General features: G+C 52.1%; 1 protein-coding gene across 1 annotated transcript in view; it reads left to right on the forward strand.

The window, feature by feature from the left end:
• CACNA1B (calcium voltage-gated channel subunit alpha1 B) overlaps positions 1-27,220 on the forward strand; it is a gene marked incomplete at its 5' end in the record, with an annotated part of 276,768 nt that overhangs the window by 161,786 nt on the left and 87,762 nt on the right. The window contains 7 exon segments of the mRNA XM_068168969.1: positions 5,969-5,996; positions 5,998-6,099; positions 8,234-8,293; positions 9,384-9,490; positions 20,609-20,705; positions 25,096-25,256; positions 26,274-26,411. Of these exon segments, the coding sequence (XP_068025070.1) occupies positions 5,969-5,996; positions 5,998-6,099; positions 8,234-8,293; positions 9,384-9,490; positions 20,609-20,705; positions 25,096-25,256; positions 26,274-26,411 (693 nt within the window).

Here is a 27,220-nt window from a genome sequence, read left to right on the forward strand (position 1 = left end):
GCAGGGCAGAGTAGAGGGGGAGGAGAACCTCCCAGGCTCTGCTGGCCACACTCCTCTGCATGCAGCCCAGGATCCCATTGGCCTTCTCGGCCCCCAGGGCACATTGCTGTCCCATGCAGAGCTTGTTGCCCACCAGCACTCCCAGGTCCTTCTCCACAGGGCTGCTCTCCAGCAGATCCCCTCCTAACCTCTGCTGCTGCAGTTTCTTCTTCCTCCCCAGATGCAGGACTCTGCACTTGTCCTTGTTGAACCTCATTAGGTTCCTCTGTGCTCAGCTCTCAGTCTGTCCAAGTCTCCTTGCCTTCTCCAGCCTTCTGCCAGGTAGAGCTCAAGACACTTTGCAGTAGCTGAAAGTGTCCAAGGCCAGGCTGGATGAGGCTTTGAGCAACCTGGGCTGGTGGGAGGTGTGCCTGAAGGTGGATGGCCCCAGAAAGTCTGAGCTGAGGAGTGGACTGGGCAGGGAGAGAAGCAGCAAGAGGGTGGTGAGACATTGGAACAAGGTCACTCAGGGAGGTTGTGGCTGCCTCCTCCCTGGAGGTGTTCAAGGCCAGGTTGGATGAAGCCTTGAGCAAGCTGGGCTGGTGGGAGGTGTCCCTGCCTGTGGCAGGGGGTTAGAACTGGCTGATCTTTCAGGTCCCTTCCAACCCAAACCATTCTGTGATTCTATGAAAGACCCTTCGTGTTTCAGCTGTATGCTTCTCTCATCTCATGCTGCAGTTATGACCTTCTGAGCCTCATAGTCCAGGATTTGGTCTAGGGTTTTTTTCATCAGGCTGTGTTGTTTTAGTGCTCCAGCACATACACCTCCTCCTCCCAGACCACTGGAAAGACAAAGTTCACAGGGAAAGAGGTTTTATAACCCAGGGCCAAGGGGAAATAACAAGACAAAGACCAAACTCTAGGAATATCTGCAACTTGGGTTTTCTTCCTCTGGGCAAGATGCAGACCCAGCTGGGTCCCCGCCCCCCCAGGTGCTTGGGCTGCTGCTAACTTCTCAAGAGAGGTCTTCTCTGCTTTTTGGGATGTGCAGGTTTCCTCCTGCTAGCTGTCTCCTTCCCAAGCCCCACTGGGGCTGCATGACCTGGGTGCTGCTCATGGCCAAAAGAGATCTAAGCATGAATAAAAAGGATGAATTTCCAAGTGCCAGCAGCCCCTTGTAGCAGCTATGCATTAACAGGATTTGTCTGAGGGATTCAGAAGCCTGGGGAAAGATAAAGCTCCAGGGAGACCTTCTGGTGGCCTTTCAGTGCTTAAATGGGCTGAGCAGAAAGGTGAGGACAGACTTGTGAGCAGGGCCTGATGTGACAGGCCAAGGGGTGATGGTTTGAAACTAGAGAGAGACTCAGACCAGAGGGAAGGACGAAATTTTTGTAGTGATGGAGGTGAGAGCCTGTCCCAGGCTGCTCAGAGAGGTGGGAGCTGCCCCATCCCTGGAACCATCCCAGGTGAGGTTGTTTGGGGCTCTGAGCAACCTGCTCTAGTTGCAGATGTGCCTGCTGGCTGCAGGGGGGTTGGACTGGATGACCTGCTGTCTAAGCTGTCAGCTCGTGGCTTGGGCAGCAGCTCTCTGAGCTGGGTTAGGAACTGGCTGGAGGCTGAGCCCAGAGAGTGGTGGTGAATGGTGCCACAGCCAGCTGGCAGCCAGGCACCAGTGGTGTGCCCCAGGGATCAGTGCTGGGCCCTGTGCTCTTTAACATCTTCATTGATGATCTGGATGAGGGGATTGAGTCAGTCATCAGCAAGTTTGCAGATGACACCAAGCTGGGAGCAGATGTTGGTCAGTTAGAGGGCAGAAGGGCTCTGCAGAGGGACCTTGCCAGGCTGGACAGATGGGCAGAGGCCAACAGGATGGCATTCAACAAGTCCAAGTGCCAGGGGCTGCACTTTGGCCACAACAACCCCAGGCAGTGCTACAGGCTGGGGGCAGAGTGGCTGAGAGCAGCCAGGCAGAAAGGGAGCTGGGGGTGCTGATTGACAGCTGCCTAAACATGACAGCAGTGTGCCCAGGGGACCAAGAAGGCCAAGGGCATCCTGGTCTGCATTAGGAACAGTGTGGCCAGCAGGAGTAGGGAAGTCCTTGTGCCCTGTGCTCAGCACTGCTCAGGCCACACCTGGAGTCCTGTCTCCAGTTGTGGGCTCCTCAGTTTAGGAAGGACATTGAGAGACTTGAAGGTGTCCAGAGAAGGGCAAGAAAGCTGGGGAGGGGTCTGGAGCACAGCCCTGTGAGGAGAGGCTGAAGGAGCTGGGGTTGCTTAGCCTGGAGAAGAGGAGGCTCAGGGGTGACCTCATTGCCCTCCAACTCCCTGCAGGGAGGTTGCAGCCAGGTGGGGGTTGGTCTCTTCTCCCAGGCACCCAGCACCAGAACAAGAGGCCACAGTCTCAAGCTGTGCCAGGGGAAGTTTAGGCTGGAGGTGAGGAGAAAGTTCTTCCCAGAGAGAGTTGTTAGCCATTGGAATGTGCTGCCCAGGGAGGTGGTGGAGTCCCCATCCCTGGAGGTGTTCAAGAGGGATTGGATGTGGCACTTGGTGCCATGGTCTAGTCATGAGGTCTGTGGTGACAGGTTGGACTTGATGATCTTTGAGGTCTCTTCCAACCTTAGTGATACTGTGATACCTTCCAAGGTCCTTTCCAATCCAAACCATTCCATGATGCTGTGATGTCTCAAGCACCTCTGGCAGATTACACCTGCTCCTGCACCTCTCCACTGGCTATGAATGATGGAGAGCTGTAAACTGGGGTTGTTATGTCTTTGATGAATTGAGTTTGATGCAGGCATTAGTTCCAAAAGCTACTGGAGGTGTTGCCTTTCACTGCCATGAATTCATGGAGCATGTCATAGAATTGCCTAGGTTGGAAAGGACCTCAGAGATCATCTACTGCCATGGGCACAGACACCTTCTACCAGAACAGGTTGCTCAAGGCCTCATCCAACCTGGCTTTGAACACCCTCAGGGAGGAGGCAGCCACAGCCTCCCTGGGCAGCCTGCTTCAGAGTGTCACCACCCTTGTACTGAAGAACTTCTATCCCTCACCTTTGAACTATTCTCCCTTGTCCTGTCTCTAGACACTCTCATGAAAAGTCCCTCTGCAGCCTTCCTGTAGGCTTCTTTCAGGTACTGAAAGGCACTAGAGGTACTGAGGTCCCCCTGGAGTCTTCTCTTCTCCAGGCAGAACAGCCCCAACTCCCTCTGCCTGTCCTCATAGGAGAGCTGCTCCAGCCCTTGGATCAACTCTGTGGCCTCCTCCAGACTCACTCCAACAATTCTTTGTGCTTCTTATGATGGGGGCACCAGATCTGGACTCAGTATTATAGGTGGGATCTCACCAGGGCATTGTTGATAACCACCTTTTGTCAGATGGATAAGCAGAGTTAAGGGATCCACAGAAGCACTTCCCTTCATGTGATTTTGCATCAAACCTCTTTCCTTGCTGCTTGTAACTCTCTCTCTCTCCCTCCTTCTGAATCATAGAATTGTAGAATCAATAAGGTTGGAAAAGACCTCAGAGATCATCAAGTCCAACCTGTCACCCAACACCTCCTGACAACTAAACCATGGCTCCAAGTGCCACATCCAATCCCCTCTTGAACACCTCCAGGGATGGGGACTCCACCACCTCCCTGGGCAACACATCCCAATGGCTAACAACTCTCTCTGGGAAGAACTTTCTCCTCACCTTGAGCCTAAACCTCCCCTGGCACAGCTTGAGACTGTGTCCTCTTGTTCTGCTGCTGCTTGCCTGGGAGAAGAGACCAACTCCCTCCTGGCTACAGCCTCCCTTCAGGGAGTTGCAGAGAGCAAGAAGGTCTCCCCTGAGCCTCCTCTTCTCCAGGCTAAGCAATCCCAGCTCCCTCAGCCTCTCCTCACAGGGCTGTGCTCCAGACCCCTCCCCAGCTTTCTTGCCCTTCTCTGGACACCTTCAAGTCTCTCAATGTCCTTCTTAAACTGAGGAGCCCAGAACTGGGACCCAGGACTCAAGGTGTGGCCCTAACCAGCACTGAGCACATCCATCAGCAATCCAGAGAAAAGTGCTCTAGAAGGAGATGTGAAAGACAGATTCTAATTCAAACCATTCAGACATTGGCTTAGGGACAATGTGATCAAGTAACTGAATTTCAGTCCCAGCTAACAAGGTTGGTGGCTGGCTAAATGCAATTGGATTCTCAGGCAGAGCCCAAGCCCTTGCTTTGGCTGACAGGGGCCACATGCAGAAGCTCTCTCAGCAGTTAAGTGCTTGGGAATTGCAGTTCAGAGCGAGCTGTTAGCTGAGGTTTGTGAAGACTTCTGCACTGCTCAGGAACTGAGGCATTTGTCACTTCTCCTGGGTGCAATTGGTGAAGAAAACAATAAACAAGAAGGACAGAAACCCCCCCAAGATTAGGTTAAAGTAATCAGATCTACGACTGCAAAGTATTAGTGCAGAACAAAGGGCAAGCAGAGGAGCTTGGCAAGGGGGACTGGAAGAAGCAATGCTGCTGGTTAGGGAGCTGGTTGCAGCTGAGAGGCTCCCAGTGCAGCACATCTTTCTCAATTTTAAAGGGATTAGTTGATATTAAAAGGATTTCAAGCCTCATTTTGAACTGGCAGGATCTGGAGTCTGGGAGATCAAAGTGAAAAAGATGGGGGAGCTTAGGAAGATAATTTGTGGAATTGAGTCTGGGTGTCTGAAAGCTCTCAGTGTCCTTTTGGTGGACTGATGGATGTCGTTGCTTCAGAGAGTGGGGAGAGAGCACTGCAGAGCTGTTCAGTGGCTGTCTTTAAATCTCACCGTAGATCCGTTCCCCCTGATAGGAGGAGAGGGAATGGATTGAAGCTTGAGGAGGGCAGATTGAGACTGGAGATTAGGAAGAGATTCTTTACAGGGAGGGAGGTGAGACACTGGCACAGGTTGCCCAGGGAGGCTGTGGATGCTCCCTGCCTGGAAGTGTTCAAGGCCAGGTTGGATGAGGCCTTGAGCAAGTTGGGCTGGTGGGAGGTGTCCCTGCCCATGGCAGGGAGTTTGGAACTGGATGACCTTCAAGGCCCCTTCTAACCCAACCCATTCTATAAATCTCTGAATCTGCTGCAAAGCAGAGTTAAAGCATCAAACCTGGAGCTTATTTTCTTACCATGACTGTAATGGGAATCCTAAAGGTGATATTGGTAGGAAGAAGTTCTTCCCAGCAAGAGGGATTGGCCATGGGAATGTGCTGCCCAGGGAGGTGGTGGAGTCCCCATCCCTGGAGGTGTTCAAGAGGGGATTGGATGTGGCACTTGGTGCCATGGTTTAGTCATGAGATCTGTGGTGACAGGTTGGACTTGATGATCTTTGAAGTCTCTTCCAACCTTGGTGATTCTGTGTGAAGAGCCTGGCTGAAGCACTTGGTGCCATGATTTAGTTGATCAGATGGTGTTGGGTGATGGGTTGGGCTTGATGATCTCAAAGGTCTTTTCCAACCTGGTTAATTCTATTCTATTCTATTCTATTCTATTCTATTCTATTCTATTCTATTCTATTCTATTCTATTCTATTCTATTCTATTCTATTCTATTCTATTCTATTCTATTCTATTCTATTCCATCCTATCCCTATTCCTATTCTACTCTTCTCTTCTCTTCTCTTCTCTTCTCTTCTCTTCTCTTCTCTTCTCTTCTCTTCTCTTCTCTTCTCTTCTCTTCTCTTCTCTTCTCTTCTCTTCTCTTCTCTTCTCTTCTCTTCTCTTCTCTCTCTCTTCTCTTCTCTTCTCTTCTCTTCTCTTCTCTTCTCTTCTCTTCTCTTCTCTTCCCTTCCATTCCATTCCATTCCATTCCATTCCATTCCATTCCATTCCATTCCATTCCATTCCATTCCATTCCATTCCATTCCATTCTACTCTATTCTATTCTACTCTATTCTTTTCTCATGAGCATGGTCCTCCTGCCCACTTTCATGCCCCTGCACTGGCAGCAGCAGCTGCTGTAGCCCTCCTCTCTGCTTGCCTTGCCTGCAGGATCCGGCGTCTCTTCCACTACATCGTCAAACCTGCGCTACTTCGAGATGGTCATCCTCATCGTGATAGCCCTCAGCAGCATTGCCCTGGCTGCAGAAGACCCTGTCCAAGCTGAGTCGCCAAGGAATGATGTGAGTACCAACCAGCACGGCCTGCACCAAGTTGTTGTGCTCCTCCCAGCAGTTATGTGCAGGGCATGTCCACGCCGGGGCCAGGAAGGTGATCAGAGGGCTGCAGAACCTCCCCTGCGGGGACAGGATGGGAGAGCTGGGGCTGTTCAGCCTGGGCAAGAGAAGGCTGCAGGGAGACCTTAGAGCAGCCTTCCAGTACCTGAAGGGGCTACAGGAGAGCTGGGGAGAGACTTCTGACAAGGGCTGGGAGTGACAGGATGAGGGACAATGGCTTTGAGCTGGGAGAGGCAAGATGGAGAGTGGAGATGAGAAAGGCATTCTTGAGAGTGAGGGTGTGGAGACACTTGAATAGGCTGGAAGAGGGAAGATGGAGAGTGGAGATGAGGAAGACATTGTTTAGAGAGAAGGTGGGGAGACAGTAGAACAGGCTGGAAGAGGGAAGATGGAGAGTGGAGATGAGGAAGGCATTCTTTAGAGAGAAGGTGGGGAGACATTGAAACAGGCTGGAAGATGGAAGATGGAGAGTGGAGATGAGGAAGGCATTCTTCAGACTGAGGGTGTGGAGACACTAGATTGGGCTGGAAGAGGGAAGATGGAGAGTGGAGATGAGGAAGGCATTCCTCAGAGAGAGGGTGGGGAGACACTGGAGCAGGCTACCCAGAGAGGTGGTGGTGTCCTCATCTCTGGAGTCCTTCAAAGCCCACCTGGATGCTACCCTGTGCAGCCTACTCTGGGTGACCCTGCTCTGGCAGGAGACTTGGACTGGGTGATCTCCAGAGGTCCCTTCCAACTCCTCTCATTCTGTGGCTCTGTACTGAGGAGTCTGTTCACCCAATTCTTAAGCAGCTCCAGGATCTGAATTGCCCCAGAGCACAAACCAGCAGAGCAGGTGAGAGCAGGAATGGCCTGGCCTGGTCTCCTCTGTCTGAATCTGGCCAGCGCTGCCTTCTTCCAGAGGAGGCTCCATGAATCCCTTTATCAGTAAGGAGCTGAAGCAGACATGAGCAATCTCTCTTCTTCATCCTTAATAACTGTGGGATCAGTGTTACAAAGAGGATTTTATCACTCCCTCACCCTCCCAAGGTCTTTAATCATACTATCTCAGCAGCTAGAGCAGAAGGGAAGAGCAGCCCAGGCTGCTGCAGAGATGCTGCCAAATAAGCTCTTGAGGAAAGGATATTAAAACATTTTGATTGGAAATAGCCAGTTTGCCTTATTAAAGCTGCTCTAGATGGAGGTGCACTGAAGCAACCCATGGGCAGGGGTGAGGCAGCCTGGCAGGGAATGGAAAATGTGGCTGTTTAAATCTGATGATTTGTGCCCTAGGCTGGTCCCCAGCAGTGTGGGCAGCAGATGGAGGGAGGGGATTCTGCCCCTCTGCTGTGCTCTGCTGAGACCTCCCCTGCAGTGCTGGGGCAGATCTGGAGCCCTCAGCACAGACAGGGAGGTAGTGGAGCAGGGCTAGAGGAGGTCACAGCAATGCTGGGAGGGCTGGAAGCCCTCTGCTGTGAGGCCAGGCTGAGAGTTGTTCAGCCTGGAGTAGAGAAGGCTCCAGGGAGACCTTCTGGTGGCCTTTCAGGACTTACAGGGGACAAGCAGAAAGCTGGGGACTACACCAAAAAGTTCCAGAATTCACCCCCTGCTTGAACAAGTGATGTTACTTACAACCACACCTCTAAGCAGGGCATGTGGGAACAGGCCAGGGGGTGATGGTTTGAAACTAAAAGAGGGAGGCTCAGACCAGAGAGAAGGAAAAGATGTTTGACACTGAGGGTGCTGAGACCCTGCCCAGGGTGCCCAGAGAGGTGGGAGCTGCCCCATCCCTGGAACCATCCCAGGTGAGGTTGTTTGGGGCTCTGAGCAACCTGCTGTAGTTGCAGATGTCCCTGCGGAGTGCAGGGGGGTTGCTCTTAGATGATCTATAAGTTCCCTTCCAACCCAACCCAGTCTGTGGTGCTGTGATTCCAGTCTGTGCAGACCCTGCTTGAAAGCCTCCCTGCAGATGACATTTCCCCAGGGCAGCAGCAGGCCAGCACCAGAGCTCACTTCCCACTCTGGGCTGACCTGCAGATTGTTCCAGGGTGGTTTTTGCTCTCACTCCTAACTCATCTTTCTCTTTCTCTCTCCCATTCAGGCTCTGAAGTACTTGGATTACATTTTCACAGGAGTCTTTACCTTTGAGATGGTGATCAAGGTAAGAATTGTTCCAGGTTCACCTCCCCTTTCAGATTTCTCACTCTGGGGATCTGGAGGACAAGGCTGGAGCACGACAGGGTGCAGGAAAGGTGTGTGTGTGGGGGGGGGGGGGGATGGAAAGCTTCACCCTGGGAGCAGCACTTGGGAGTGGCCAGTACACAACAGTGCCTTTCCCTAGCAGCTCTCCTGGTGTCTGCAGTCTCACATTTTATGGAGGAAAATAAAGATAGCTTTAGTAGCTGTGGCTGTGTAAAGAGGATAAGAAGGACAGGTTGCCCAGGGAGGTGGTGGAAGCCTCACCCCTGGAGGTGTTTGCAGCCAGGCTGGATGTGGCTGTGAGCAACCTGCTGTAGTGTGAGGTGTCCCTGCCCATGGCAGGGGGGTTGGAACTGGCTGAGCCTTGAGGTCCCTTCCAACCCTAACAAAGAAGAGGAGGCTCAGGGAAGACCTTCTTGCTGTCTACAACTCCTTGAAGGGAGGTTGTATCTAGATGGGGGTTGATCTCTTCTCCAGGCAAGCAGCACCAGAGCAAGAGGACACAGTCTCAAGCTGCGCCAGGGGAGGTTTAGGCTGGAGGTGAGGAGAAAGATCTTCACAGAAAGAGAGATTGGCCATTGGGAATGTGCTGCCCAGGGAGGTGGTGGAGTCCCCATCCCTGGAGGTGTTTATGAAGAGCCTGGCTGAGGCACTTGGTGCCATGGTTTAGTTGATCAGATGGTGTTGGGTGATAGGTTGGACTTGATGATCTCTGAGGTCTTTTCCAACCTGGTCTGGTCTGATCTATTCTATTCTATATTCTATGATTCTGTGACACAGAACTGTTGAAGCAAATCCAGAGGAGGACACAAAGATGATTCAGGGGCTGGGGCACCTCTGCTGTGAGGATAGGCTGAGGCAGCTGGGGTTGCTCAGCCTGGAGAAGAGAAGATGAGCAGCTTGAGTGAGCAGCCAGGTGTTGCCCTGCTGCTGTGAAGCCCTGAAGAAAAGCTTTGTGAAGTTTGGTCAAGGCCACTCCTCTGTGCCTCAATAGTGTCTGTTTGCTGCTTGTTTCATTCAGACTCTTCTCTTTCCATGTGCTTCCTCCACAGATGATTGACTTGGGGCTGTTACTCCACCCTGGCTCCTACTTCCGTGACCTGTGGAACATCCTGGACTTCATTGTGGTCAGTGGAGCCTTGGTGGCCTTTGCCTTCTCGTAAGTGCATTTTGCTTAGCCCCCTCATTTCCAGGCAGTCAGCTGCAGAGGAGGCAGGCCCCCGGCACAGAGCTGCCTCTGAAGTGTAGTGTTGGGGGCTCCATTTCTCAGTGAAATGTTCACTTTCTGCCCTTTATCATCTCAGAGCTGGGGGGGAGGGCGGGGGGGGGAGCTAATCCCTGCATTTGTCTTGTAGAATGCCTTGCAAAGTGTCCCAGTTTTAGGCTCAATCTGTTCACTCTTCATCCAAACATTAAGCTGAGGGCTTTGTGACCAAGTTCTCTTGCAGGACACGTTGTTTTAAGTGTTTGTGGCAGTGACTTCAGGCAATTTATTTCCCAGATTGCTCTCACAATGTGAAATATCCTTCCTGAAAACAGCTGCTGGCTCTGTGAACTCCTTAGAAAACGTAGAGTCATGGAGGCTTCACCTTTGGTGTTTCTCTTTCCTCCTCCCCTCTCTCACCCAGAGTGTTTGCATCTCCAGAGTTTCACCTCCGAGGCCAACTTCTCCCTCCCTCGATCGCAGCTCTCCGTTTATGGCATTAAATAACGTTCCAACTGGAGGGTTCTGAGCAAAGCAAGAAGCACAACCCGGAGGAATTGCTCTTTCCCAACGAAAATTAGCTTTTCACTACTATTATTTGAGCCCTTTATTCTCAGAGGAGAGAGCAAACTTCTCGAGGAACTCGGATGATGGAGGGGAAACTTTCCAAGTGTAATTCTGGGCCACGGAGTCATTTCCTTGCAAACCTTCCTCCAGTCTAGGAGACGACCTGGGAACAGGCTGCAGGACTTGGGCAGGCTAAGCTTCTGCTAAATTAGCCTTGAGTGATGACAGCGAACGTTCCGCAGCCCCTGCCCAAACTCCACCCAGCTCTTTGTTGGCCAAGCTGAGGAGGGAAAGGGAAGAAATTAGCTAGCGTTTCATTTGCTAATGAGAAGAACGCTTTCACCTTTGTCAAGGAGCTGCTGGAGCCTGGCTCGGGTATTTAGGGACCGCAGTAGCTTTTCGGGCAGCCGCTCGGATCTGCTGCTCCTCTACAGCGCTCCGCGTACGGCAAACGCTGCCACGACCCCTGCAGCACCAGAGAAGTTACTGAGACCTCTCTCTAAGCTTGGCCCAGGATATCATAGTATCAGTCAGGGCTGGAAGGGAGCACAAGGATCATCTAGTTCCAACCCCCCTGCCATGGGCAGGGACACCCCACACTAGATCAGGCTGGCCAGAGCCTCATCTAGCCTGGCCTTAAACACCTCCAGGGACAGAGCCCCAACCACCTCCCTGGACAACCCATTCCAGGGCTTCACCACTTCTTCCTCCCCTCCAGCCTGAATCTCCCCACCTCCAGCTTCATTCCATTCCCCCTAGTCCTATCACTGCCTGAGATCCTGAGCAGTCCCTCCCCAGCCTTCCTGTAGCCCCCTTCAGATACTGGAAGGCCACAATTAGGTCACCTCAGAGCCTTCTCTTCTCCAGACTGAACAGCCCCAACTCCTTCAGTCTGTCCTCACAGGAGAGGTGCTCCAGCCCTCTGCTCATCCTCCTGGCCCTTCTCTGGACACCTTCAGGCACCTCCAGATCCCTCTTGTAATAGGGGCTCCAGAACTGGAGGCAGTACTCCAGGTGGGGTCTCCCCAGAGCTGAGCAGAGGGGGAGAATCACCTCCCTTGCCCTGCTGGCCACACTTCTCCTGCTGCAGCCCAGGCTCTGGTTGGCTTTCTGGGCTGCAAGTGCCCACTGAGAGCTCCTGGTGAACTTCTCCTCCCCCAGCACCCCCAAGTCTCTCTCCTCAGGGCTGCTTTCCAGCCAGTCCCTGCCCAGCCTGGATTTGTGCCTGGGATTGCCTCGATATTTCTCAGGAGTTTTTAGTTTTCTGAGGTGTCAACATTCCTTCCACGTTAAGGCAGTGAGATTTGTAGCTCTCATCTTCCGTTCTTCCTAGCAAAGGTCAGGGAGAAACATCTCATCTAATCTGGTCAGGGAGAAACATCTCAGCTAATCTGGCCAGGAAGTGGATGGAGAGAAGGAGGTGGGGTTGACATTGGATGATTTTTGAGCCAGCTGAGGAGTGACACCTGTCCCTGGAGACATTCCCCATCCCTGGAGACATTGCCTATCCCTGGACACATTCCCCATCCCTGGATACATTGCCCATCAGACTTGATGTGACCCTGGGCAGCCTGATCTAGTTGGAGATGTCCCTGCTGACTGCAGGGTGGTTGGACAAGATGAGCTTTGAGGGTCCCTTCCAACCCTCCAATGCAATCTGTGTATCAGTAATATTGGGGTCTGGGCTTTCTCTGCCCAATCCTACCCCAAAGAATTGTTTAGATCTTGGTGCAAGTGATGTCCAACCTGAGTTGCTCAAAGGGATGTTGCCTTCCCCTCTTTAAAGACTTTGTCCCCATTCATTCATCAGAGATTTGGTTTCCAGAGGAGCCAAGTGGTCTGCTTTGAAATGGAAATGCTGGGCTGGTGAATCTCTTGCTTACCTCAAATGTGACATCCAAAACCCAGGCTGCTTGTTAACCTTGCCTAGATGTGTGTGGCTTAGTTTCCCTGCACATGGAAGATACTAGCACAGCATCTTTCAGGAGTGGTCAGCCTGGGTTAAGCAACAAACTCACTCACAAGAAGTTTAGCAAGCTAGCAGGGAGGTCTAAAAGCAAAACAATGTTAGCCACAAGTGTTTGCAAAGCAACATTCCCCAAGGAGCCTCCATCCCTGGAGGGATTTCAAAGCCATGGAGATGTGGTGCTGAGGGCCATGGCTCAGCGGTGACCTGGCAGTGCTGGGTTAAGGGTTGGACTCAGTGACCTTAAAGGTCTCTTCCAACCTAAACAATTCAAAGCCTGATGCTCCCTGAGACTTTTCCAGCCAGAACTCAAACTTCCAAGGCAGGCTGGGGGAAGCTTGAGCCCTTCAGAGCAACCCTGCGTGCTGTGAGAGCAGCCATCAGGGTTTGCTTTTAAAGCCTCTTCTCTTTGAGCACGAGTTCCTTTTGGGGAGGTTAGGGATTCAAGTTAACACTTCTTCATCTTTCTGAGTCGTTTTTTGGGCCATGAATATCAAGCAGCACCTCCTCAGCCTCTGAATAAATGACTGGTACTTCATCAGGGTGTGCCCCAAAGCTGCTGCTTTGAGTCAGCCTGGGGCAGGGACTGGCAGGAAGCAAAGGCACAAGCCCTGCCTGCCTGTTGACTGGCACCCAGGTCAAAGCAAGGCAAACCTCCCTTATGAGGCTTGGGAAAGGAGAAAGAGTTCATTTCTTCCGTGGTTTTTTTCCCCCATGATGACTGTGACCAGGTGTCACAGGCTGTGAGTGTTGACATCCAGCTCAGAGAGCACTCAAAGTGTCTCTGCTCGAAGCTGAGAGCAGGAAGTCCTCTCCTTTGCAGGGGGTGGCTTGCTCTCTGTTCCTGTTAATCCAGTCATGAATCCCAGCAAGTCTCAGGCTGCTCAGGCACCAACCAGCTTGACGATCACATCCTCAGCCCCACTGCCCTGCTTGGTTAAAGCAGACAGATGCTCTGAGCCTGCTGGGTCTTTATCATCCTGAAAATGAGCTTTTGGAGAGCAAACTGAGTGCTCTTCCTGTCTTTCTTGTTTGGGCAGGGGGCTGCTTGCAGCCAACACTGACACAGCCCTGGCACTCCTCACCAGTGTCACTGTGAGAAAGGATGTAAGGGGGCAGTTTCCAGTTTGTGGGTGTCATTTAATTCATGCATTTTCTTGCCCCCACCGGTGTCCTGTGAAGGTTGATGGGAAGCAGCTTCTCTCTGAGCAGACCTGCCCCTGCAAACCCAGGAGAAAAGAGAGCTCCCTGAAACTCTTCCAGCTGCAATACTGCAACAGCTTTGTTTGTTTAGGTGTATGAGGTGGGATCAGTCATGGCTGCAAGGTCCATAAACCCCATCTCAGGCTCTCAGAGCAGCTATCAGTCCACTTTCTGTCTGGGTAGGTCTTTAGCAGCTCTTCTGTGCTTGACTGTAAACCAAAAATTAAATCAAAGCCCCAGGAGGATGCTGGAGACAGCAATAATGGTGATGGTGATGAGAATGCAATGATGCCCTGGGTTTAGCATTCCGAAGAGGGATCCTTTCCTGTTCCTAAAGATAAGCGTGCCACAAACACTCCGACAGGTTTGAGTCTGTGGGGAAATAGAAGCAGAGGAGCTTCGAGCCAGCCAGGAAATTTGTCATCGGGGTTTATCAGCCCCAGGGGTAAAATGCCCTCACTCCACAGAAATACCTAACAAACGGCAGCAGTGAGATGCTGTTTGCACATCCTCGGCCACAGCAGGGGGGAGCCTGGGATGCACAGAACTCCATTCTGCCCCTTGGGAAAGCAAAGAGCCTTTGCCAACACGATCCTGGTTGTTGCCTCCCCAAGCGTGAGGAGGAGGAGGAGGAAGGGATGAGAGCCCTGTCTGCTGGCCAGCCAAGGGGCTGCTGCTCCGGGGTGGGGAGGGGGTGGCTGTGTGCTGAACGGCAGCTCCATGGCTTCCTGGTTTCTTCTGCTGAGCCCAGCCGGGGGGGTGCGGGCCCGGGGCTGGGGTTTGATCTGCCGGCACATAGCTGTATGTGCGTGGGGTGCACTGTTATGGCCTTATGTTTCTGTTTGTCATTGACTCTGCTCTTTCTTTGTCTTCTTCTTGCTGGAATCTCTCTCTAGGAGTTTCATGGGGTAATATGTCATTCCTGTCTCTTGCTGCACCGTTCTGCCTGTCCAACCTGTCCACACACACTTGCCACTGTGGAAACAACCCATGACACACCCATTGCATCGACTCCTTCCTCCCTTTATTGCTCATTACCCAGTGAAATGTATTCTCCCTTAACAATCCTCATTCATCCTGGTTTCCTTTAAGCAGAGGATAGAAGCAGGCCAGAAAGCCAAGCAGCCCACAGAGTGAGAAACCATGATAAGAAGATGCATTTGGACCAAGAAGGTCTGGGGGGGGAATGACTTAGTGAGCAGGTCCTGACTGTGCCAGCTGGCAGCTGATGAAGATGTTAATAACCAGGTTTGAAGGAGCAGTGTTAACCTCACCCAGAGGACTGCATCTTGAAACTGCATTAGCAGCTCTGGAAGCTTCAGGGCTCATTTAGTGCAGTCTGGGCAATGTGACCCAGCTGGGATCCAGGCTGTCAGGCTCTGCCATGCTGAAAGGTCTTTGACATGAAAGCAGAGCGCAGAGAGCTTCCCGGGAGGCTTGCAGGGGCAGCTTGTAAAGGAGGAGGCAGCAGAGTTGCATTTAACCACCTGCGGTGTTGTGGCTGGTGTGGTGCAGCTCAGATTTAGAGGGGGAGGCAGAGCTGCATCCCTCTAGGATGAGAGGGAATGGCTTGAAGCTTGAGGAGGGCAGATTTAGATTGGAGATGAGGAAGAAATTCTTTCTAGTGAGGATGGAGAGACACTGGAACAGGTTGCCCAAGGAGGTTGTGGATGCTCCCTGCCTGGAGGTGTTGAAGGCCAGGCTGGATGAGGCCTTGAGCAAGCTGGGCTGGTGGGAGGTGTCCCTGCCCATGGCAGGGGGTTGGAACTGGATGATCTTTAAGGTCCATTCCAACCCATTCTGTGCACCTATGAATCTCATACCACATTTCCCAGGAGGGCAGGAGCTGGGCTGTGCTCACCTGCAGCAGACAACCCCAAGAGGGGATGAAAAGGATGCAGAGAAAGGTCTTTGATGTAGCCTCCAGGAAACTGGGTGCTTGTTTGATTGTTCTGTGGAGGAAAGCAGATCATGTAGAGCCTGGAGGAGAGTGGCTTTGTGCTGGGGCAGAGCTGTGTGACCCCATTTATTCCTCAGTGCAGGAACTGCCTTTCTGCCTGGGGGATTTCAGGAGGCTGCAGAAGGTGGTGGCTCCACCCTGCTCTGAATATTTGATGGCATGAGTGTGAGAGGCCCCTGCTCCATGAAATCAGAGCTGCTGGCAGGAGTGAGAGAAACAAGAGGCTTCCATTTTGAAGAACTATTGTGGTCTTTTAAAGGCTTTTTTCATTTATTAAAGAAATAAAGAGGGGTGGGGAGAGGGAAAGGGCCATGCAGAGTTAAAACACTTCTAATGTTTAAAATAAACAGGCAGCAAACCTGCCCCAGAAAAGAAAACTGAAGCAGACTTGACTTAAATCAATTTATTTCTTGGTGGTGGTCTTTTGTTTTTCAGTCACTGGGCTTCTCTTTGCTCTCTCTCTTTACCCTGTTTGCTCCTCTCTAGCTCTTCTGAATCCTGTGGTTGTTCTTTTGCAGTCACCCTAAAATCTTTTCCTTCCCTAGAAATGTCTCTTTTTTTTTCTGTGGGGAGAAGTGCTCAGCTCAGAGGTCTGCAGCTTTTGACTCAGTCTTGGTTGCACCTGAACCTTTTATTTTCATGGGAGATGTGTTGGAGTAGTGTACAGCAAGTATAGGTTGAGGGGAGGTGACAAGTAACAAGTGGCAGGACAGGGGGATAGGATAGAATAGAATAGGATGGGATGGGATGAGATGGGATAGAGTAGAATAGAATAGGATAGGATAGGATAGGATAGGATAGAATAGAATAGAATAGAATAGAATAGAATAGAATAGAATAGAATAGAATAGAATAGAATAGAATAGAATAGAATAGACCAGGTTGGAAAAGACCTGAGAGATCATCCAGTCCAACCTATCACCCAACACCATCTGATCAACTCAACCATGGTACCAAGTGCCTCAGCCAGGCTCTTCCTAAACACCTCCAGGGATGGGGACTCCACCACCTCCCTGGGCAGCACATCCCAATGGCCAATCTCTCTTTCTATGAAGAACTTTCTCCTCACCTCCAGCCTAACCCTCCCCTGGCACAGCTTGAGACTGTGTCCTCTTGTTCTGGTGCTGCTTGCCTGGGAGTGGAGACCAACCCCCACCTGGCTGCAACCTCCCTTCAGGGAGTTGGAGAGAGCAAGAAGGTCTCCCCTGACCCTCCTCTCCTCTCCTCTCCTCTCCTCTCCGAACCTCTCCGAACCTCTCCGAACCTCTCCGAACCTCTCCGAACCTCTCCGAACCTCTCCTCTCCTCTCCTCTCCGAACCTCTCCTCTCCGAACCTCTCCGAACCTCTCCTCTCCGAACCTCTCCTCTCCTCTCCTCTCCAAACCTCTCCTCTCTGAACCTCTCCAAACCTCTCCTCTCCGAACCTCTCCCTCCTCCTCTCCCTTCCTATTCCAGGCTAAGCAACCCCAGCTCCCTCAGCCTCTCTCCACAGGGTTTGTGCTCCAAACCTCCCACCAGCTTTGTGAAGGAAATGGCTTCAAGTTGCAGTGGGGGAGGTTTAGGTTGTTGGACATTGGAAGAAACTTCTTCACTGAAAGGGTTCTCAAAGCCTGGCACAGGCTGCCCAGGGAGGTGGTTGAATGCCCAGCCCTGGAGTTGTTTCAAAGAGGCAAAGATGTGGTGCTGAGGGACATGGTTTAGCTCCAGCCTCAGTAGAGTTAGAGAATGAGTCCTGTGTCCAGTTCTGGGCTCCTCAGGTTAGGAAGGACATTGAGAGACTTGAAGGTGTCCAGAGAAGGGCAAGAAAGCTGGGGAGGGGTCTGGAGCACAGCCCTGTGAGGAGAGGCTGAGGGAGCTGGGGTTGCTTAGCCTGGAGACGAGGAGGCTCAGGGGAGACCTTCTTGCTGTCTCCAACACCCTGAAGGGAGGTTGTAGCCAGGTGGGGGTTGGTCTCTTCTCCCAGGCAAGCAGCACCAGAACAAGAGGACACAGTCTCAAGCTGTGCCAGGGGAGGTTTAGGCTGGAGGTGGGGAGAAAGTTCTTCCCAGAGAGAGTTGTTAGCCATTGGAATGTGCTGGCCAGGGAGGTGGTGGAGTCCCCATCCCTGGAGGTGTTCAAGAGGGGATTGGATGTGGCACTTGGAACTATGGATTAGTAGTCAGGAGACGTTGGGTGACAGGTTGGACTTGATGATCTCTGAGGTCTTTTCCATCCTTATTGCTTCTATGATTCTGTGAATGGTTGGTCTCAAAGATCTTAAAGTTCTTGGCCAACCAACCCCATTCTGTGAGAAGAGGCCTTGCAGTTTGATTGGAGAGGCTGAAATTGCTGCAGAAGATCCATTTAATTCAGATGCAAATTTGTATCCCTCCAGTGCAGGCTGCCAGCCTGGAGCCTTCCTGTGACATGAAGCAAGTTGATTTTTTGGGGCCCTCTCTAGGATTTAGATCACAAAACCCCATTAACATTTAACTGCCTCACACTCTTGGTTTGCTCAGGTGCCTGAAAGCTGAAAGAAAAGGGCAAAATCAACCCTTCTCAGTGTCCTTCATTCAGGCAGAAGGGATTTTGTAAGACTGGAGCTGTCTGCCCTTCGTGTCCAAGCTCTCAGTGCAGTCATCCACAAGACTCCTCACTGTAAGCCAGCTGCTTCTCTCCTAGACCCAGGAGAAAGGATTTGCTCTGCCTCACCAATTCACTGGTCCCCAGTAGGCCTTTGCAACCTTCCTAGAAATATCAAGTCCACAGAGAGGGTTGCTTCAGGCTTGGAGCAGCCCTCTGAGACCTGAGCCAGCTCCTTCTGAGGTGAGAAGTGTCTTGCCTTGAGCTTCCCTTCCAGGAGGCTTCCTGAGCGCAGTTGTTTAGCACAAGTGCACTGCAGAGGGGCAGACTGGAGTTCAGGTCTGCTGGAAGCAGGAGCACTGGAAGCCCCCAGGTAGAGCTCTTCTGTGCTTCTGCTTGAGCCCAGGGGAGGACTGCTGAGTTATGAGCCCAGTGGCTGCCTGCCAGGGGCTGTGCTCCTAAGCTGGGCTGTGTGTGGCAATCTGCAAGCCAGAAACATGGCCACAAGGACTTAGCACTGAATATAGTTCTGAGCCAAGGTATCTTCAAGGTACCTTCACTCCTCTCTCCTCTACTTTCCTCAGCTTCTGCCTCTTCACCCTCTCTGCCCTGGCTTCCTCATCTAGTTATCAGAAAGCAACCTGAGCAATGTTTCTGGCCTTCCAAAGGGGAGAGGGCAGAGAGGGCATCAGAAGCAGGCAAGGTGATGGACATTTGCTGAGTGACCACCAGCCATGGGAACAAGCTGGCTGGCCAAGCCAGGGGGGATCTCCTACCTCAGTACCTATTTCCTCTTCCAGTTCCCTCCTGCCACTGATTGTTCTCCTTAGATGGCTTATTTCAGTCAGAGCAGCTAAGGATCAGGCAAAGCTGCCTGGGCAGAAGGTGAGCCCCAGCTTGGATGGTTTCATTGAAGGTTTTGGTGACAGGGAGATGGCTGCAGTGACTGTGGCAGGATCATTGTTTGCTAGGAGCAAGGATGGGCAGAGCTGCAGTTACACTGGAGAGGAAGCCACTGAAAGCTATGTTGGTGTCTGCTTCATCTTGACCAGACTAAGGGTTCCAGAATGAGAATCCAAAGTTATTCCTTTTAAATGTAAAGTAGTTGTTTTGTGGCATGAAGCCACAAAGTGAGGAGAGGCTGAGGGAGCTGGGGTTGCTTAGCCTGGAGAAGAGGAGGCTCAGGGGAGACCTTCTTGCTCTCTGCAACTCCCTGAAGGGAGGTTGTAGCCAGGTGGGGGTTGGTCTCTTCTCCCAGGCAAGCAGCACCAGAACAAGAGGCCACAGTCTCAAGCTGTGCCAGGGGAAGTTTAGGCTGGAGGGGAGGAGAACGTTCTTCCCAGAGAGAGTTGTTAGCCATTGGGATGTGCTGCCCAGGGAGGTGGTGGAGTCCCCATCCCTGGAGGTGTTCAAGAGGGGATTGGACGTGGCACTTGGTGCCATGGTCTAGTCATGAGGTCTGTGGTGACAGGTTGGACTTGAAGATCTTTGAGGTCTCTTCCAACCTTGGTGATTCTGTGAGTCTGTGATTGACTCTGGATGGTTTCCTCTGGTCTTGGTGCTTACCCCTCCCTCAACATAAGGCTGGCTGCTGGCAGGGTGGTGGTGGGGAGTGTGGGGGGTGTGCACATACTTCTTGAGGGTCTCTCAGTTACTTGCACCTCTGTTGCTGTCCTGGTGGAGAAGAGAAACGTTTAGCAATCTGGGAGAGCACAGGCCAGGTCTGTCCAGCATCTGTTCCACGTGTTGTCCATCCACACCTGTGTCCCTTCAGTTACAGCCTCAGACCCAAACCTGTGGTCATGACTAAAACTCTGTGCAAGATCTTTTTTTTTCATCCCATTTTCCACTTCATGTGCAATGCAGGGGAATGTCCTTGTTTTGCTGTTGGGTTGGAAGAAGAGGTAACTGTGTCCCTTTGTTTTTAACCTGTTGTGGAAGTGCACGAGCAAAGGTACTCTCTCCTTGCCCTAAAAACCTCTCAGTGGTAACAGGAGGAATGGTCTGGAGTCTTGCACTCAGGATCACCAAAAACTAAACCTCAGACTGTGACTTCCAGCACCTGCATGCCTGAGTGGTGGCCCTAGCACTCTTCCAGGCATGTAATGTGCAGTCATGTTACATGTTCCTGCATGGGTTTGGTAGCATGTCTTCCAGGAGAGACTTGAGGATGAGGGTACATGGAGTGACTCTGGTCCCCAGGAGAGCTCTGTCCCTCAATATGAAGGCTTCAGTTCCCTCTGGTCACTGTCTGCTTGTGTAGGCAGAACACAACAGCCTTGCCAGAGAAGTGCAAGAAGCACACAGGGACACATCCCCCTGTCTCACCCAGGTGTCTGGGAGGGAGGAGAGGCAGGTGTGACCTTCTCACTTCTCCTGCCTGGGGCTGGGATGAAGGTACTGAGCCTCATCTCCTGGTGGCTGCAGCCAAAATGTGCTGCTGCCCCTCCTTCAACCATTGCCTGAGGGGGCAGTTGGGGCAGGAAGGTCAGCAGCTCCTGAGTGATGCTCGTTGAGTAGCTGGGAGGTGAGGGAAGGCTGGAGAGCTCCTGCGGCTGAATGCTGCAAGGGCCACGTCCTGCCCACAGCCTTCCTCCTGGGTGGTGATGAAATGGACATTGATCTGCAGCCCTCACTGGTGCCTCCTGCATCCATGGTGAGCATGGAACCCAAAACCTGCCACAAACCCCCCCCCACCCCCCAAGCCAGGCCAGTTCCACAACCAAACCCACCCTGGGCATCACCATAGATACTCCCCTTAGTGACTCGACCAAACTTCTCCCTCTGTTGTTCTGTTGCCTTTTATCCCTTGCAGGGGAACCAAGGGCAAGGACATCAACACCATCAAGTCCCTGCGAGTCCTGAGGGTCCTAAGGCCACTGAAGACCATCAAGAGGCTGCCAAAGCTAAAGGTTAGAGAACCACCACAACCCTTCCCTTCTCTGGGGGGGTTTGGAGCTGAGCTGAGTGGAAGCTGGACAGACTCAACTTAAGCCAAGTTATTTCTGGGCCTTGTTAGAGATATACTTATTTGTTTGGGGGTGCAATTAGTCTCTTTTGGGCAGGGCTCCACAAATAGCCCTGCAGATGTTTAGCAGCTGTCAGCCCCTGGTTTTCTTCTGCAAAACAACTTGAGTGCAGAGTGATGGAATTGTTGTGGGGCCACATTCCAAGCCAAGGGCTGGAAAAGGAAGGGAAAAAAAGGAGAGAAAAAAAAAAAGGGGGGGGGAGGGGGGGAAATAAGGGAGGGAAGAAGTAAATTTAGTGGGGGGGGAGGAAAGGGAAAAAAGTTAATTAAAAAAGGAGGGGTAAGGGATAAAAGTAAACTAAATAAGGAGGGGGATAAGGAAAAAAGGTAAAAAAATGGGGGATAAAGGGGGAAAATTAAATTAAAGAAGGGGGGATAAGGAATAAAGGAAATAAAATAAAGGGGGGACATAAGGGGGAAAATAAATATAAAGGGTGGATAAGGGGGGGGGGGAAAGTAACTAAATTAGATTAGAGTTTGTAAGTGTGGTGCTCTTAGAAATGATATAGGAGAAAATAGGCTTTGGAGTGTGTGACTTTCCCTGGAGAAGAGGAGAGGAATATTGTGGCCTTCCAGGATCTGAAGGGGACTACAAGAAGGCTGGGGAGGGACTGCTCAGGATCTCAGGGAGTGATAGGACTAGGGGGAATGGAATGAAGCTGGAGGTGGGGAGATTCAGGCTGGAGGTGAGGAGGAAGTTCTTCCCCATGAGAGTGGTGAAGCCCTGGAATGGGTTGTGCAGGGAGGTGGAGGTTAAACACCTCATCCCTGGAGGTGTTTAAGCCCAGGCTGGATGAGGCTCTGGCCAGGCTGATCTAGTGTGGGGTGTCCCTGCCCATGGCAGGGGGGTTGGAACTGGCTGATCCTTGTGGTCCCTTCCAACCCTGAGTGATTCTATGATTCTATGATTTGGTGCCCAGCCTGCCTAAAGAGCAGTGTCCCTCCCTGCCTGAGTACTTCCAAGCTCTTCACCTTTTCTATTAAGGAACATACAGAGCAGGGGCTTCAGAGCAGGGCACTTTCACCTCCAGAATGCTGATAGCCAAATCAAGATACAAGCCTCATGCTTAACTTGTTCAACAGCCCTTCAGGAAGCCTTTGAGATGGAGGCAGTGCCTGGAAGCAGAGAATGGAGGGGGAGGTGGGAGACTGTAATCATTGCTGAGGCTTGGGATTGTCTTGGGTACCTCTTGTGGAGCATCTTCACTGCTTGCAGCCAACTCTCTGCTGTGAGAGCTGGAGAGAGAGGCCTGGGTGCTTCTGGCAGGATGGAAGGGGAAGGAGGAAAGCTCTAATCATTACTGAGGCTTGGGATTGTCTTGGGTACCTCTTGTGGAGCATCTTCACTGCTTGCAGCCAACTCTCTGCTGGGAGAGCTGGGGAGAGAGGCCTGGGTGCTTCTGGCAGGATGGAAGGGGAAGGAGGAAAGATGTAATCATTGCTGAGGCTTGGGATTGTCTTGGGTACCTCTTGTGGAGCATCTTCACTGCTTGCAGCCATGTCTCTGCTGTGAGAGCTGGGGAGAGAGGCCTGGGTGCTTCTGGCAGGATGGAAGGGGAAGGAGGAAAGCTCTAATCATTACTGAGGCTTGGGATTGTCTTGGGTACCTCTTGTGGAACATCTTCATGCAGTCTCACTGCTTGCAGCCATCTCTCTGCTGGGAGAGCTGGGGAGAGAGGCCTGGGTGCTTCTGGCAGGATGGAAGGGGAAGGAGGAAAGATGCAATCATTGCTGAGGCTTGGGATTGTCTTGGGTACCTCTTGTGGAGCATCTTCACTGCTTGCAGCCATCTCTCTGCTGGGAGAGCTGGAGAGAGAGGCCTGGGTGCTTCTGGCAGGCTGCAGCTCTGTCAGGCAACGTCTGTTTTCACACACTGGCACACACACACAAAACCCAGGGTCAGCTCTGAGAGTGATTTGCTTTTGTGCTCACCCACAGCTCGTGCAGGAATCGTTTCTGACTCGCTGCACCTTTATGCAACGCTGAGTTCACCTCAAAAAAAGAACAAAAAGGAGGAAGGGTGATGTGGAACGAGGCAGAAAATGGGCTTTGTGTGGTCAGCCATTTGACCTGGGAAGCTTTTAGGTCCCCAAAAGCAGCCCCCAGCAGCTCAGTCCTGCAGCAGGACATCAAAGACTTGCTTTTCATTGAATGTCTTCCTTCTTTCCAAGCCATTTTACAGCAATTCTAAAGGAGCATTCAGAAATCCTTGTGAAGCAGAACTCACATTCACACCCTTTGGCTTCAAAATCCTCTCTGTGATGCCATTTGTTTGTTTATTTCCTGGATGTGGTCTTGTGTGAAACAATCAGCCACATGAATGGGGTGATTTAGAGCCATGGAATCCTGCAGTGGGATGGGTTGGAAAGGACATTGCAATGGGTTGGGTTGGAAGGGACCTTTCAAGCTGGACAGATGGGCGGAGTCCAAGGGCAGGAGATTGAACACATCCAAGTGCCAGGTGCTGCACATTGGCCACAACAACCCCAGGCAGTGCTACAGGCTGGGGTCAGAGTGGCTGAGAGCAGCCAGGCAGAGAGGGACCTGGGGCTACTGGTTGATAGTAGGCTGAACATGAGCCAGCAGTGTGCCCAGGTGGCCAAGAAGGCCAAGGGCATCCTGGCCTGCATCAGGAAGAGTGTGGCCAGCAGGAGCAGGGAAGTCCTTGTGCCCTGTGCTCAGCACTGCTTAGGCCACAGCTGGAGTCCTGTGTCCAGTTCTGGGCTCCTCAGTTTAAGAAGGACATTGAGAGACTTGAAGGTGTCCAGAGAAGGGCAAGAAAGCTGGGGAGGGGTCTGGAGCACAGCCCTGTGAGGAGAGGCTGAGGGAGCTGGGGTTGCTTAGCCTGGAGAAGAGGAGGCTCAGGGGTGACCTCATTGCTCTCTACTACTCCCTGCAGGGAGGTTGTAGCCAGGTGGGGATTGGTCTCTTCTCCCAGGCACCCAGCACCAGAACAAGAGGCCACAGTCTCAAGCTGTGCCAGGGGAGGTTTAGGCTGGAGGTGAGGAGAAAGTTCTTCCCAGAGAGAGTTGTTAGCCCTTGGGATGTGCTGCCCAGGGAGGTGGTGGAGTCCCCATCCCTGGAGGTGTTCAAGAGGGGATTGGATGTGGCACTTGGTGTTATGGTTTAGTCAGAAGGTGTTGGGTGACAGGTTGGACTTGGTGATCTTTGAGGTCTCCCAACCCTGGTGATTCTGTGATTCTGTGACTCCAGGTGTGGCCTGACCAGTGCTGAGCACAGGGCACAATGACTTCCCTGCTCCTGAAATTTCCTGACTATTCAAACAGTTCAAACTAGGGGCAAGGAGAAACCCAGTGGATGAGTTTCTACCTATCCCTAAGCATGTTTCTCATTTCATTATTGGCCATGGAGGCATTTCCTTAGGTCTGATATTTTACCTTAATGGGCTGCAATCATCATCATCAATTTTCTGGGCAGCACCATAGAATCATAGGTTGGAAAAGACCTCAGAGATCATCAAGTCCAACCTATTACCTAGTACCCAACACCTCCTGACAACTAAACCATGGCTCCAAGTGCCACATCCAATCCCCTCTTGAACACCTCCAGGCACAGGGACTCCACCACCTCCCTGGGCAGCACATCCCAATGGCCAATCTCTCTTGCTGGGAAGAACTTTCTCCTCACCTCCAGCCTAAACTTCCCCTGGCACAGCTTGAGACTGTGGCACAGCCAAACTCGCTGAGCAGGCAGCAGATGGAGGAAGCTGATGTTGATTCTCACTGCTGGAGCCAGGCACTTGGTCAGGCACTTGGTGTGCAAGTCCATGGAACCAGCCATGGGTGGTAGGTTGGGGAAGAGAAGGCTCCAGAGAGACCTTAGAGCAGCTTTCCAGTGCCTAAAGGGGCTCCAGGAGAGGTGGAGAAGGTCTTCTGGCAAGGGCTGGGAATGACAGGATGAGGAACAATGGCTTTGAGTTGGGAGAGGGGAGACTGAGAGTGGAGATGAGGAAGAAATTCTTGAGAGTGAGGGTGGGGAGACTCTGGCACAGGCTGCCCAGGGAGGTTGTGGATGCTCCATGCCTGGAGGTGTTCAAGACCAGGTTGGATGAAGCCTTGAGCAAGCTGTGCTGGTGGAAGGTGTCCCTGCCCATGGCAGGGGGATCAGAACTGGATGATCTTTAGGCTCCCTTCCAAGCCAAACCACTCTATGATTGTCATTACTCTCAAGTGTGGCTGGATGCTGGCTACCAAGATTTTAGATGAACTTTTCTTCTCTTCCAAGCCCTTCACCTTGTTCCCCTCCCTCCCCAGGCTGTCTTTGACTGCGTGGTGAACTCCCTGAAGAACGTCCTCAATATCCTCATCGTCTACATGCTCTTCATGTTCATTTTTGCTGTCATTGCTGTGCAGCTCTTCAAAGGCAGATTCTTCTACTGCACAGATGAGTCAAAGGAGCTGGAGAAGGACTGCAGGTATGGCTGGCTGTGAGGGTTGTGGGCTTGGGTAGCAGCAGCTCCCTTGAGGGGCCCAAAGCTGCATCAGGCAGGTATCTGCTGAGCATGGTGAGACTCCTGTAAGACTGATCAATGCTTCAGCACAATTACCCTGCAGGAGAATTTTCCTCTTTGCTGTCTTAATCCCTGGCTCTGACCTTGCAAATGCTTATCCAAGTGGAGTGGGCTCCTTTTCCTGGGAGGTGTGATTTAAGGGAAAGAGTTTCTGAGGGGATGGTGTCAAGAAGAGGAACAGACTCCAGTTGCACCAGGGGAAGTGTAGGCTGGACATGAGCAACAATTTCTTCCCCAGAAGGGTTGTCAGGCCCTGGACCACACTGCTTAGTGCAGTGGTGGAGTCCTCACCCCTGGAAGGGTTTCAAGTCTCTTCTGGGAGAAGAGACCAACCCCCACCTGGCTACAACCTCCCTGCAGGGAGTTGGAGAGAGCAAGAAGGTCTCCCCTGAGCCTCCTCTTCTCCAGGCTAAGCAATCCCAGATCCCTCAGCCTCTCCTCACAGGGCTGTGCTCCAGACCCCCACCCCCCCCCCGCTTTGTTGCCCTTCTCTGGACAGCAACTCAACATCTTTCCTAAACTGAGGAGCCCAGATCTGGAGACAGGACTCAAGCTGTGGCCTAACCAGTGCTGAGCACAGGGGCAGAATGACTTCCCTGTAGTGAGGACCCATCCAGCAGCACAGACTTCTGTGGGCTCAGACAGCTCGGGGGCCAGGGCAGTGTGAATTGCTGGCTTTGCCTGATGGGTGCATGTCCTAATGACAACTTCTTTCATGTCTAGAGCACAGGTCCAGTTCTTGTGCCTCAAAATGACTCAAAAAAACCCAAAGGCCTTTACCTCTGTCTCTTTATTTGTCTTTCATGCAGTGCTCAGCCAGCCTTTGCCCCTTGGGACCTCTTGGTGCTCCTCAGTGAGTCACCCGGAGCGGCTGGCTTGGTGTCCTTCTCTCATTTGCTCTGAATCTTTGCTTTCTCCTAGGGGTCAGTACCTTGATTATGAAAAAGATGAGGTGGAGGCACAGCCCAGGGAATGGAAAAAATATGAGTTCCACTATGACAACGTGCTGTGGGCTCTGCTCACGCTCTTCACCGTCTCCACGGGCGAAGGGTGGCCAACGTGAGTAGCTGGCGCTGGCAGGGTCAGTGATCCCAGAGGTAATGGCAGCTTTCCACAGCTCTGAGGGACACCTCAGTGGCAGGTGACCTGTGAAGTAAGAATGGTCTCTTGCCAGCTCAGCTTTTCCTTTCCCTCGTGTGAGTATTGAGTGATGGAGCAGGAAGGGCTCTGAGTTCTGCTCAGTGTTCTCCTGAGCTCACACAGCAGGGCTTGGGCAGTCCTCACTACTTCAAAGCTTGCCTGCTCCAATCTTTTGGGCTTGCATGCCTCTCTCAGGTGGAAAATTGCTACTGGGAATGTAAGAAAATGAGGGGGGGTTGGGGGGGAGAAAGTATTGTGATCTATGCTGAATGTCTGGCAGTCCCCAGATGATATTTACTGTTCAGCATATGACTTTATTTTGGCACACTTCCCTGCTGGGACACGTGGAGTACAACTCAGGGGCAGGGTTTCTCCATGGCAGAACTCCCCTGCCCTCCACCTTCAGCTAGTTCATGAAACAAAGGCTAAAACATACAGCATCAGCCTCCCTTCTCCAGCCCCTCACTGTGTTCTGTTCCCCTACTCAGAGATCATCACCACCCTTCTGCTCCTCCCTTCCCTTCACCCCTGTTGACCTGAGAAGAGAAGCCAGATCTAACTGTATCCTCTCCCCTGGGCCAAGGGGATAAGTGGATCTGTACCTGGCCAGTCTCCATCATTCTGCTGAATGGTGAAAAAGACCTCGAGGGTTTCCCTAAAGAACCCAAAATATCCTCAAGGAAAACTTCTTCCCAGCTGTGGAGACGGGGAACGAGTTTGACCTGAGC

This window comes from Melanerpes formicivorus, unplaced genomic scaffold, assembly GCF_026170545.1.
Source record: "Melanerpes formicivorus ecotype bairdi unplaced genomic scaffold, bMelFor1.0.p_v2 SCAF_162, whole genome shotgun sequence".
In the NCBI taxonomy this organism is placed as follows: domain Eukaryota; kingdom Metazoa; phylum Chordata; class Aves; order Piciformes; family Picidae; genus Melanerpes; species Melanerpes formicivorus.